General features: G+C 36.2%; 1 protein-coding gene and 1 long non-coding RNA gene across 2 annotated transcripts in view; one reads left to right on the top strand and one right to left on the bottom strand.

Moving 5' to 3' along the window:
- Positions 1 to 1,575, top strand: part of LOC142350720 (uncharacterized) — a 39,583-nt gene extending 38,008 nt beyond the window's left edge. Inside the window, exon 3 of the long non-coding RNA XR_012760899.1 lies at positions 1,286 to 1,575. This is a non-coding gene — a long non-coding RNA (uncharacterized LOC142350720). The remainder of the gene's footprint in view (positions 1 to 1,285) is intronic.
- Positions 1,576 to 3,881: 2,306 nt separating this feature from the next.
- LOC142350431 (nose resistant to fluoxetine protein 6-like) overlaps positions 3,882 to 12,745 on the bottom strand; it is a 15,106-nt gene continuing 6,242 nt past the window's right edge. Inside the window, exons 2-8 of the mRNA XM_075402278.1 lie at positions 12,637 to 12,739; positions 10,306 to 10,476; positions 9,954 to 10,056; positions 9,497 to 9,651; positions 7,799 to 8,059; positions 7,289 to 7,464; positions 3,882 to 4,637 (exon numbers count right to left, since the gene is read on the bottom strand). Of these exons, the coding sequence (XP_075258393.1) occupies positions 3,996 to 4,637; positions 7,289 to 7,464; positions 7,799 to 8,059; positions 9,497 to 9,651; positions 9,954 to 10,056; positions 10,306 to 10,476; positions 12,637 to 12,739 (1,611 nt within the window). The 3' untranslated portion in view covers positions 3,882 to 3,995. The remainder of the gene's footprint in view (positions 4,638 to 7,288; positions 7,465 to 7,798; positions 8,060 to 9,496; positions 9,652 to 9,953; positions 10,057 to 10,305; positions 10,477 to 12,636; positions 12,740 to 12,745) is intronic.

The following is a 12,745-nucleotide window of genomic DNA, read 5'->3' as shown; positions in this document are numbered from 1 at the left end:
TTCTTGCTAGTTTTAACAACACTGGCATTATAAAAAATTTTTGCAGAAGCTTCAAAGAAATATATATGTGTTTGAAAGCTCAGAAATTTTTGACCCTTTCTCCCATTGAGAAGCGGCTCAAGTATATCATTTTAGGTTAGGTTTTGTTTGGCGGGCAACGACTTGAAGACAAGTGATTTTCACATTGATTGTCAATTTTGGACTAATGTTTATTTGCTATTAAAATAAATACATCAATTTGTATCTGACACTAATCCAACTATACTTAGTTCAACCGAATTCAGTTAAATTTAGTTCGTTTTATATAGGAAGGTAAATAGTTTTCTGTTTGTAACCGTTTTTCATTTTAAAATTGACGTTTATTTCAGAAACCTTATGTTCTTTTCTTAATAAAAAGAACGAAAAAACTTTTCTTATTTAAAGCAGGGCATCAATTGTTTCAGAATTTTGCGACTTAAACATACTCTTATTGTTTTTCTTAAGGAAGAATCTGGTGATAGAAGAATTTGCGCTTGAGTTTTCTAGTGCCTAGATAGCTCTCCAATCTATCGCGAAGTTATTTCTACTTCTTCGGATATAAACTTACTAAAGAGGGAGCAAAACACATTTAATATTGTGAAATTCCAATTACTTTCCGAGATAAGATAGGTCTCTTTCCTCGTCTAGTCAATTTTACGTCACATGATGTTCGGATTAAATTAACTGTTTTCATGCTTTTGAATTCGAGAACGTTGCTTCTGGAAGTGCTTCCTTTAAGGCACAACCTTTGGGTCATTAATAAGTTTGGTATCGAAACCGTGTTTTTCGAAAAAAAAAAATGAATTTGCATCAATTTTTGCCAATTATAAAACCTTTATTTTCCCGCTCTAAAGTTTGCGAAGTTTGGAGACAATGCCATGAATTTAGCTTCAAATAACTGATCTAAAATGTTCACTGATTACATACCGTTTTTTGGGAAACCTATTGTATTAAAAAAAGAAAACTATGGACATAATTTTTTCTAGTGCAAGGGGTTGCTGAAAATTTATGTTACCGTACCGCGCTGAGACTCGTACTTTTCTCATGTTAGATTCTAAGTTTTGTTTTCACCAATACAAACCATCATTTGTAAAATATTAGCAGGACTTGAAAGTAAGGTGCATGAGCTGCAGAATTACAATATTGACACTCTTTTTCCCCCTTTGACCAACAGCCATTGACCAATTTTTGAGGAGAACCATCGGATCATTTTGTATAATCGCCCATAAGATGAAACTATCCAGAAAATTTGGATTGCATGTTTTAGACGGAGCTACTGAGAAGATTGTGCTTCGCAATTGATAGCAAACAACAATCATTTTGACAACTAATATCATTTTTATTGGACGAGACAAGAAGAAGCACAATTTAATTAACCTCTATCTCACAACACACACATCGTTTCTTCACTTTGATCCTCTAGCAAAAAAGTCTGACAAATTGGATTATATAGGATGGAATTAATTCATTGGGTGGTAGAAATTGGCTTGCTTTTAATTGGTTTCTTGTTTGTATCTGTCTTATAATTATTCATCAAAAATTCAAATTCGGTGACCAGTTTTCTTCAAAACCACTTTGTAAAATTTGCCGAGGCAAACTTTTTTGGGCGCTTTTTCGGCTCGACCCAAAAACTGGGTGCCTTTTTGGATCATTCAAAATTATTTATGATCAGTCTAAACCTCGTTCAAATTTTGAGTGCCTTTAGAACAACCATTACGATGATTGTCGTGAAATTTCGGGTCTTTCCCATCATAGCCCTCCCAGTTTAGCGGTCAGATAACCTACAGCCCCCAATCATAGTAAATATACCATAATGGGGAGCTACAATTTCATGGGGGGGGGGCTATAATAGGAAAGACCCGAAATGTCTGAAGAATAGTCACAATTAGCAAATCTTAAAAAAAATCCACTGCTGAATTTATCACAAATCGTCAGAAAATTCTCTTTTCCCAAAAAGATTTTTCGTTTCTCTTTGTCTCGTTCAAAATTGGCCAAGATCAATATTAGGTAGATTCAGATCAATATCCTGGGCCGTGTAATTTTGAACCCACTGCAACGGCCTTTCCCCACCCTCCCCGTTATGGTCCTGCCCGGAGGTTGGTGGTAGGGCAAATCAGTGCTGAATCAGCGCTGAATCTAAATGGGCTTTGTGATAATTGATTACAAACCTGGTTACATAAAAATAGTGTCTCTACTACTCTTGTAATTACCAGTTATTAGCTAGAAAAGTATGACTTTATTCTGCTCAGACCTAATTTTGGGCTAAGAACAATTTTCAGACCATACAGGATAAAATCAGCCTGGGCGAATTCTATGACCTCAAAAAAATCAAAATGAAGAAATCCATTACATAAAGAAACTTAAAATATTCTGGAGAATCAATGTTTCAGAACTGAATTAAGTTTTTTACCCTTAAAATGAGCTGGTTCAGCATTGAAAAGCTGTGCGACTCAAGTTCGGGTGATGTTCTGATCTGATGTTCGAGTAGTTTGTTTTGAAACACTAGAATTGATTATCACTTGAAGGCTTATCAATTCTTTGAAAGTGTATACATTGCCAAGAAAAGACTTTCGTTCGAGCGAGTATACATGATTCATTTATCATGGTTCAGCACTGATTTGCTCTGGCCCCACAATGCAGTTATTTGAGGTCTTTCTGAATTTTTTTTTGTGAATTTCACAGTAATTTTTGATAAAAAGAAGAGTTTGCTGAGGGGCTAAAACGTCCACTTTTAATAAAAAATACAAAATGGTTTTTTATCCAGACAAATTGGAAAAATTTCTTCTTCGACTAGTTTGGCCATTTTTTAGCGCTTCCAGATGTCAACTTGTTTTCCCTCTAGATGTTCTAGGCAAAATACCTTCCGTAAATAGAAAATTTGGCTCAAGTGATTGAACAGAAACTCAAGCAGTCCTCAGAGCTCTGGATCAATTAAAAGCTGTATCACTACCCAGGTCTAGATCTCAACATATGAAAAGACCGTGCTTGACCAAATGTGGTTTGAAAAGACTATGGTTTCAAACAGCCCATGAAGAGAATTTAGCTGGATCTAATTGTTCAGCTAGACTTTGAATCCACAAATACTTTTGATGCCGGACTCCAGCTCGACCTAATTACGATGGTCGACTTTACCCCGGCCTAAAATGTTAAGGCTGGACCCAAAAAAAAATTACATTTGCACTGACATTTTGTTTTGGTTATAACGTAGTCAACGGGTTTCACAGATTGAATTTTTCAATGATTCTCATATTTTCTCGAAATACGAACTGTGCTAATATAAATTAACTTGAAGAAACAAATTTGAAACCAAATGAGCTAAATCATAGGACTCTTTGATCATTGCTGATGAAAGATCAATTCTTAAAAATTTTGTTAACTAGTTGAATTCAGCCGAACAAATTCGTTATTTTGGTTAACTGCGAAAACTAAATTGTCGTAAGAACTCAAAATTTCTAAAGCTTTTTGCGAAATTCTTTCTCTTTTTCGAAGGTGGACTGCCTGTTGCAACGTTAGTTTGATGCTGACGGTAGGTATTACACATCTACAAAAAGAGTTATAGAAAAGTTAGCTGTTATTAATCCCTCAAAACTCGATCCTTGACTTATTAAAAGACCACGCTCGACCTATTAAAGGACCATATTCGACCTTTATTTGCTATGAAAAGACCTTATCTGTACCATGAAATGATTTTACCTCGACTTTAGTCAGGAGCTGGACTTTGTATTTATATTCAATATTGTACCCCCTACTAGAATTATAAAGTCTTTTCATAAGTCGAGGTCTAGGCCTGGGTAGCTTTAACGAATGTGTCAAAATTGGTGTAGCTAATATCAGTTAGTTTGAGAATATTAGTTGAAAACAAATTTTTTAACTGATTAACTTGAATATAATTTTACTTGAGCTGTGTCCGATAACAGGTGGGTTAATACTTCTCTTCACATTAATCACAGTAAATGAACCAATTTTTTGGCTTCCTATCATTTTTTCCCTCCCAGGAGAACTTTCTCCAGTTGAATAAAGGGAGCTTCGATGATACAACTAACGACAATAGACACGCAGTTTATACACATTAGCATTCCACACGCTATCAACGTGTATTCGATGGTCGTGAAATGAACCACTGTTTCTATAGTTTGAACATACAGCTCCAGCAATACGAAGTGTATCACATAAGTCGTATAATTGACCCGGGCAAAGGGGATCCAAAATCTAGCGCCCAAAATTTTGTCAATCAGACCCCCGTAGCCCATTGAGGACATTAAAACGATAACGCTGATAAAAATACCCCACAAGAGTCGCATTGTTGAGTTGTAAAATGCAACTGCCCAAGCGCCCATTGGGTACCCATTTGCCCAAAAGTAGCAACCATAAATGTTGACAATCCCCGCAACAAAGCCAATGAACCAAACAAAACTAATCAGAGATAGTCGCGCTGAGTATACAAAACGGTTGAGAATGCGCGCAATTTTCTCTTTTTCGTAGATTGCGAGGCCCAAAATAAGCCCAACTCCGTATGCTTGAAAGCGACAGTAAAATGAGAAATAAGTTTTGATATACCAAGAACTCTGATCGTCAAACAAAGCGCTGTCTTGAAGAGCTAGAGCGATAATTGGCAGACCCTGAAACAAAAGGAAAAGCCTATTTATGAAAAGAGTGTGTTCGAAACAGCTGTCCCATAACCACCTGTAAAGTATTTAAAACTCTGTCCCCATCTCAATTTAATACGAAGTGAGAAAAATCGCCATATTAATATGAGCAATTCGATTGCAATTTTTATGTGTTGTTTGGAAAATATGGAAAATGTTTGGCGCATTTTTGGAATAAAATCAGAAGTTTGTTTTTGATTTCGTAAGCAAATTGATTTCGATTTCGTGTTTTTGTTTTGATTTCGTGCAAATTGTCACAGCAGGAAATTCTACTACGGAAGATAGTAACCAGAATATCAATAACAGATTATCAATAGTAAACAGATTATCAATAAAAGGCTGGAAAGTCGAGACGGATAAGTTTCTGAATCGGAACAATTTTTTTGATAGCCATTTGATAAAGAAACTTGTGTAACTCGATATTGTGTAATAATATAAAGATATTGAGTCAAACCGACTCATGAGATTGCTCTGATGTTCATTCATGCATTTCTCTTCTCCCGCAAAAACAGCTAGAGTAGCAACATTATGGTGTCACGACAAGTCACCCAATTTCATTTTACCCAAGGCCATTTTACCCAATGATATTTTACCCATTTTACCTAATGCGATTTTAACGATTACGTAAAACTCTGTCGACGTAATACTAAGCCGAGGTTTAAGAGTACCGAAACTGGAACTGATCTTAAAGGATCTGCAACTGCCAATACCAATTATTTATCAAATAAATGCTAGCGGATTTTTTTTCGAAGCAAACAGGGCAAGCTGACCAGAAGCTCGATAGATTCAAATCAAGTCCCACGGGCCTCTGAGGATTGGCCATGGTCCGCAATTTTTTTGCTTTAAACTGATCTCGCTCCAATTATCTTTTCCTAATAAAAAATAAAAGCCAGTATCCTGAAATCCTTTATTTTGATTGGTTCAGAGTTTATGCGCTCATTTCAGCTCAAGTGATCTGATTGGTTATGAAATCGGTGGAAAAACTGAATAAATTTTCGGCAGGCACTCTTATAATCGGCACTCCTGTATGTCGGAATTGTTTTACGTCACCCATTTTAATCAATGCCAACTTTAACCTATTGTTAAATTACCAAAACAACTATTCAGTCGACCATTTTATGAAATGACCAGTGCGACTTGATGTCAAACTATCACAACCGGACCTTCGTGCGAATTCAAAGGGCTATATAATTGTATGGACAGTGGGTTTTGACATAAAACTATCACAACCGAACATGGGATTATGATTCAGACCTTTGGGCAAAAATTTGTCTGGATACAAACAAATTTACCATAAGATGTTTTGCCTATTGGATTTTGTGCAAAGTCAAATTACTTGTTCCATAAAAGAGCAACTAATTTTACCAACTAATGGTTTTCGATGCGTTTCGGATCACGTTAAACTGATGAGTAAATTTTATAAAGCAAATTTGGACTGCGTCTAATCAGTAGAACTGATTGTACTTCTTTAAATTTTATTATTGTGCCAAAACTCAATAGTGGTTTTGGACTTTCATTTACGAAATGCTTAAAAATGATAATTGAAAGAAAGATGAAGCAAACAGTTTTTGATTTGTTTGACCCTGGTCAAGCAGCAACAATTACTGTGCCCATTTGTTCAAGACCTGTGCCAATCTTGCAGGATCTTGCAGGACAGGGCAGTTATCTTGAGAAGACATAAATATTAAACGAGATTCAATAAGAGGTCTCTTGAGACCTGACTCTGCTGAGACCTAAATTTTGTCATGAGTAATTTTCAGAATATACTGCATAAGTTTTACCCGGGCGAACTCTAAGATCTCCAAAAAACTAGAAAATTCTGGAGATGCAATGTTTCAGAATTGAATTACGTTTCAACTTTTTAGGTGTGCTGGTTGAGCGCCTAAATGGTTTGAGACCTGGTAAGCACTCCCATAAAGCAAATAGCAGTTTGAATTTCCCTACCCCATCTTCCACAAAAAATCTGTTTTCCTTTGATGATCTTTGTCAGTGACGGTTATCTGTTATCGCCCTGTGATATGAAAATTAACATGTAAGATGCTTGCAGATGTCTTGCAAGATGTTGACTTTGCAATCCAGCTCTTTTTGATTGCTTAAATTGTAATAAGGAAACCCTGTTCTCCAGATTTCTTTTTCAGTTGTTTATGACACCTATAGTGTTCCATATTGATGATCGAGTACAAGTCTCTAATTTAAAACCAGCCATTTTTGCATGAAAGACGGTTCTCTGTAAAATTCTGACAAAAGACAGTTATCTCTCAAAAACTTGATCCTTAAAGACAGTTATCTCTCCGTCAGGAAACTGGATTTTTTATGCATAAATTTGCAAATGTCTTACAGGAATCTTACCCCATGTTAAAAGCCACGAGGAATAAGAAATAACGTGAGAATGGGTTATAAGAGATGCCCAACTTCGAGAGCTTAAGACTAGTTGGCGTAATGGTCCGCACACTAGATGGGCAAGTAACAGATTCTGGTTGAAATCCAGTACTGCTCCATTTTTACTGTAGTTGCGCCTGCTAAGACCCCCTAACAGGTGTCAACCTGATTGCAACAATCTGACTACTTCAAAAACTAAATTCTCAAAAACTATATTCTACAAGAATATAATTAGCCCTACTTACGTTATCAGATGGTGGAACGTCCTCTAGTCCAGAAGCTAGCAGGACTATTATAGTGTTGACCAGAATGCAGATGCCAGTTGCTCCTACTGATGCAATCCAGCTAGTCCTTGCCAGCACAATGAAGATAGGGGAAATGATGTAAAACTGAACGTCGTTAGAAATGTACCAGCTCCAACCTAAACGAAATTAGCCAAAAAATTTATATGTAGACAAATGAATTGTAAAATCTTTCTTACTTGAATTTCTGTTTCTTTGCTAGAGTCATAAATAAAAGTGAAATGATTGAATAGATTTTATTTTCTGAAGAGGAAGAAAAAAATGCTGCCAAATAGAAAATTTACAAGCTTAATAATTCAGATTTTCAAGTCTTGATTGATTGGCCTACTTTGGACAAACATACGAAGCATGAAACAACACAAGAAGCCTTGCAGCGTGAGACTTTTTACATGCCGAACAAATTCATTTTGGCGCCTAAACCCTAGAAGTCAGCCATAAAAACACATTTCTTACCAACACATGCGTAGTCTGGATTATTGATCCAGTTGTTGTAGAAGAATCCAGTTGACATCCATCGTGTTCCTTTGCACAAGTATGCCAATGATGCAGTTGGGAGGTCGTTTTGAAAGAAAGGACTGTAGAAGAGAGGAGCCAGGTTTGGGTAAATTCCAGCCACGAACAGAATGGTCAGAAGTAACGCTGGCCATAATCGGATCAATCGATGAAGGTAGAACATAACCCAGAATTTAAAGGAACCATTCGGGCTGCCGGAGTCTTTCAGAATTCGGAAATGTTTTCTTTTATTGGTTTTGAACTCCTAGTGGAAAAATATTTTATGGATTACAATAGGATTTTGTATATCCATATTGTTCCTTTCTTGCCATCTAAGTTTACTCGGACTTAATTCGCCTGTTCTTAGTTTTTCTAGATAGTTCAAACACCTTTCGATGACTCAACCAACATTTGATTACTGTTTTTTTTCTCATTTTTGCAGTTGCACAAATGATTCCTCTATGTTCATAGTTCACTTTAACACATGGATTTCAACTGAACGTCGACGCTGGCATTTTTAATATATGGGAGACGATAGTTTTCTGAAATAATAACAGGCAAATTATTAGTTGTTGCAAGTTATGTTCTTACGAAAATGAAGGAGTTGAAAATTATTTTTCATAGTTTGTTTTGGTTTGATTTTGATCTTTTTTGGAGCTGCCCTGTTTAAGATTTTAGTTTGATTTTTTTACGGTAGATAGCAGATTCAAACCTGCTTTTTGATAACAAGTTTAGATAACAAGTTTAGAAAACTTTTATGCGATGACAATGTAACGGTTAGAGAAGTTTTCTGAACGATGTTCTGAGGATGCAATGTAATCAAAATAACGAAGCAAAAGATGAGTTTGAAATCGGAAATATTTGAAAAGGCGACAACTTGAAAAGAAGGAAACATAATCAAGCAGACGCGATTTGTGCTTTCTTTTTTGCCCTAAGTTTTTTAGATGTAGAACTACTTTTTTCAACGCACAATACAGACCAACCTAAAGTGACAAAAATGACTCCGAAAAAAACCGAAGTAAGAGTTCAATTAATACTACAATATAGTTTAACACTGGCGAAGTCAATGGTGTAGACGTGGTAGAGCAAAAATAAGACTAACTAAGATATCGCTAAAAAATAAAGTCTTATCGGTCTGCGATTGGCGTGGCAGAGAACCCACAGAGTAGTCTTCTATCTGCTACAATCAGCAGACAAATTTAGCTAAAAAAATGCGTGTACATGTTGCACTCAGACGCTATAAGATTGCCTTTATTTGATGTTCACCAAAAAAAAAATTAATTAAAAATTAATTCTTCGCCAAAATATTTTTCTTCGCCAAATCGCTGTTTTGTTTGTTTTCGACTAGAATTTTTTAATTTTTAACTTGACAATTTTAAACTTGTTCTCCAAATTGATAGTCTGTGGGCGAGTCATAACAAATAGAAAATAAGAGTTTGTTTTTTAAATATTGCCAAAATGATTCGATCTTAATTTTTTCATCGAAATAACAATTTTTGAAATTGCTCTGATTGATGTCTCCGAAAAAAAGGCTTACTCTTGATATTTTTGAGGCGAGTATTTTGTGTTGATGAAAAACCCGCGATTCTTCAACGAAAAAAAAAAATGAAACGTTTGTATATTAATTTTGCGAAGTTTCTACAACATTTCCGTTTGAACCTTTGAACTTATCCAAAGCTCTAAGAGTGCCAAGCATGACCAAACATCCACTCATTACAAAGAAAGTGTCAACAGAGGCAAACGCGTTGGCCAATGTCTGGAACAACATGTTACTACTCCGTTCTATTGCGTATACAGTATTGTCCATCACGCCTGAAATCTGTTTCCTTGGTGACATATTTTAAATATTTGATAGATTTATGACTCACTGATTAGTGGCAGCTACTTTTATCAGAAACTACCGAACTTAATAAAACAATTGATACAGATATTTTCAATTTTCTTCTGATCTAATTTTTTTTGGGTTTTCTTGTTGACTTACTGTAACATAGTGTTAATAGGGCATGACCAAAGCGAATTTCAGCTTCCGTCGTAGATTTCAATAATTCAGTACTGTAGATTTCAGTTGTTAAGTAGTCAAACTGGTTCTTTTTAAAAAGGAAACAGATTGATTCCTAGTTGAACGAGTATAAGATGACAGATGATGACCCATCCCAGACTCATAACTCGCATTCCATTCAGAACTGATAGTTGGTCTACGCTGGCTGAGTTCGGAATAGCTGAAATCAGTAACCAAATCATTTGTTAAATAACAACAGTTGGTTTTTCAGAAGAACCTTAGCAATAGTATTTATTCTATGGGGAAAAAGAACCTCTATTGTTCACATATCGACAGAATAGTTCAGATGTTTATTATAAATGACAAAAAAGTCACGTGGAACCAATTGCACAACCAATTAGTGAAAATGTGCCTTACAATGTAGTGAAATATAGTGCAGAACTAAACTTTGTTGGTCAAAGGAACTTACACAGAATTTTGGTGATATTGGCGTAGAAATCAAAGCACATCAACATTCGTACCGGCAGAGAGTCTTTTTTCCTTATATTCCCTGTTGGCTCTTTGTCAATTTGTTCTTGTAAGTTGAAATCATTGCCAAGTTGACTAGCTCGGTAATCATTGGTCATATTGCTTAAAATTCCTGAAATAAAATTGGGTTACTTCAATGCATATTACACAGCACTACCACCAAACCCATTGTTGAAGGTAAGGACAGAAGGTAACGGGGTTCCGAAGACCAATTGAGCTCGATCGGACACGTGGTTTCAGATTAAGGGGTTTCAGGCTGCTTCAGGGGATATTGGAATTGCAAGAAATTTTATGACACCAGGGTTCCAGCTTACGACCTTGTCCATCTTCAAGCAATTTTGCACAATGGTTATTTTGCTACAGCCAAAGTTGAAGGAGACTTAAAAGTCGCATCAAGTTTTTTCCAAAATATAAAAAAAATGGCGTTTTGCAAGGAAGCCGCATTAGAAGAGAAGAGGACTATTTTCAGCTGTTACTGGTTCAGTTGTGTAAGGACTTGAATAATCTCACTGTGTACATATGTGGTGAACAGACAAAACAGTCCCAGACAAAACAGTCCCGGACAAAACAGTCCCAAATAGCAAAATATTCCCAGACAAAACAGTCCCAGACAAAATAGTCCCAAGAAACCAGACAAAACAGTCCCAGACAAAATAGTCCCAATAGCTCTCACACGTATGATTTAACAAGCGGATATAATTTAATCCCATGTTCGGTTGTGATAGTTTCATATCAAGTCCCACGGGCCGCTGAGGCATGGCCATGGCCATTAAGTATGTTAAAACAAACAGGTAATAGCGACTGCTAATTTGCTGTCGTATTATTGAACGAACATTTCAAAGTACATTGGGTATAGTGGCATTGGGTACATTTTATTTGGGACTATTTTGTCTGGGACTGTTTTGTCTGGTTTCTTGGGACTGTTTTGTCTGGGACTGTTTTGTCTGGGAATATTTTGCAATTTGGGACTGTTTTGTCTGGGACTGTTTTGTCTGGGACTGTTTTGTCTGGACACGCATAATTTGTAAAGAAACTACAGGGGTGCTTTTATTAAAAATGCCAGCACACTTGATACCCGTTACAGCTAATAGAAACTTTTAAGAACATTTTTTTCTTGCTAATGGTGTCTTTTAATTCTAATAATAATACTTGCGCTTAGAATACTGACAAAAAATTTAGTTGAATAGCATTTTAGCAGATACCTTGACGTCAGCTATGACAAATCCCATTGTGATTTAAAAAAATTTTGATAAAAAGAGGCAAATTAATAATTAATAAATTTAATAAATTAATATTAATAAATATACTGATTCAGCGCTGATTTACTCTGCCACCAAAGTCGGGGTTGTCACTGTTGGCTCAATTTCTTATCTTCAAAGCGTCTTTGAAGTCGGATTGGTAGCTACTTGAATGAACAATAATCACTTGCTTTTTTGTAGATGCTATGGGACCTAGCTTGTGAAAACAGAAAAGCGCAAACTGTGGAATATCGTGACTTCAGGGTTCGGAATCTGAGGGACAATCCTTCTCACCTGTTTCCGAAAAATGGCCAAATTAACCATTTTGTGGAATCTGGGGGTATAAAAGTAAGGCAACTTCCAGACAATTATTTTGCAACCATAGTTCACATTTTGAGCCAATTATACATCTTTTTTCGCGATCGAGTACCGAATCATCGGTTTTTGGCAAATCGTGTTTTGGACAGAAACCTTTAGCTTTAATTCGAAATCTGTATTGCATTGAAGGGTCAACAAAAAAGCCCTATGGAGCTATAGAAGCAATGCGCAGAAAGTGTAGCGCACTTTTACGCAATCTGAGTCCAATTCATTACATAATGATTTGTGCTTTTTGAGTGAATTGCAGGCAATTTAAGCGCTTTTATGCGCATTTTTTACATGTTTTCCACACATTCACGCCTTCCCATAAAAAAATTCTGCCAAACTTTAGTCTCCTCATCAATATGGCACAAACGCGCACAGCCACAGATCGGACACAAGATCGAGCGTTTTGTATTAAATTGTCATGAGATTTCACCAACTTGATGCGGAAATTTATGAAAGAAGCATTGAAAATTGTTAAATTTCAGAAGAAGCATTGAATTTTTGTTCAGAAGAGAGCTGATTTATTGGAGGAGACAATAAGAACTTACAAATTTAGCGCAGTTAGCGCTTTTGTCACAGAAAAGTGTGCCGAAATGGCGCTGGCGCCTCAACAACCCAGGGCATGGGGGTAAGGTATCGGCCAGTAGTTGTTGCCAACTAAAACAACTAACCTGACAGTTTCAAAAGAGCTCCTCTTAGTGTTGCAATCAGACAAAGCAACAATATGGCTCCAAACACCAGAACGGCAATCACGAAACCGGCATCTGCGTTGAACTCGTT

This window comes from Convolutriloba macropyga, chromosome 12 (genome assembly GCF_964194025.1).
Source record: "Convolutriloba macropyga chromosome 12, txConMacr16.3, whole genome shotgun sequence".
NCBI classification, from domain to species: Eukaryota; Metazoa; Xenacoelomorpha; order Acoela; family Convolutidae; genus Convolutriloba; species Convolutriloba macropyga.
This window is presented reverse-complemented; position numbering and strand designations above follow the sequence as displayed.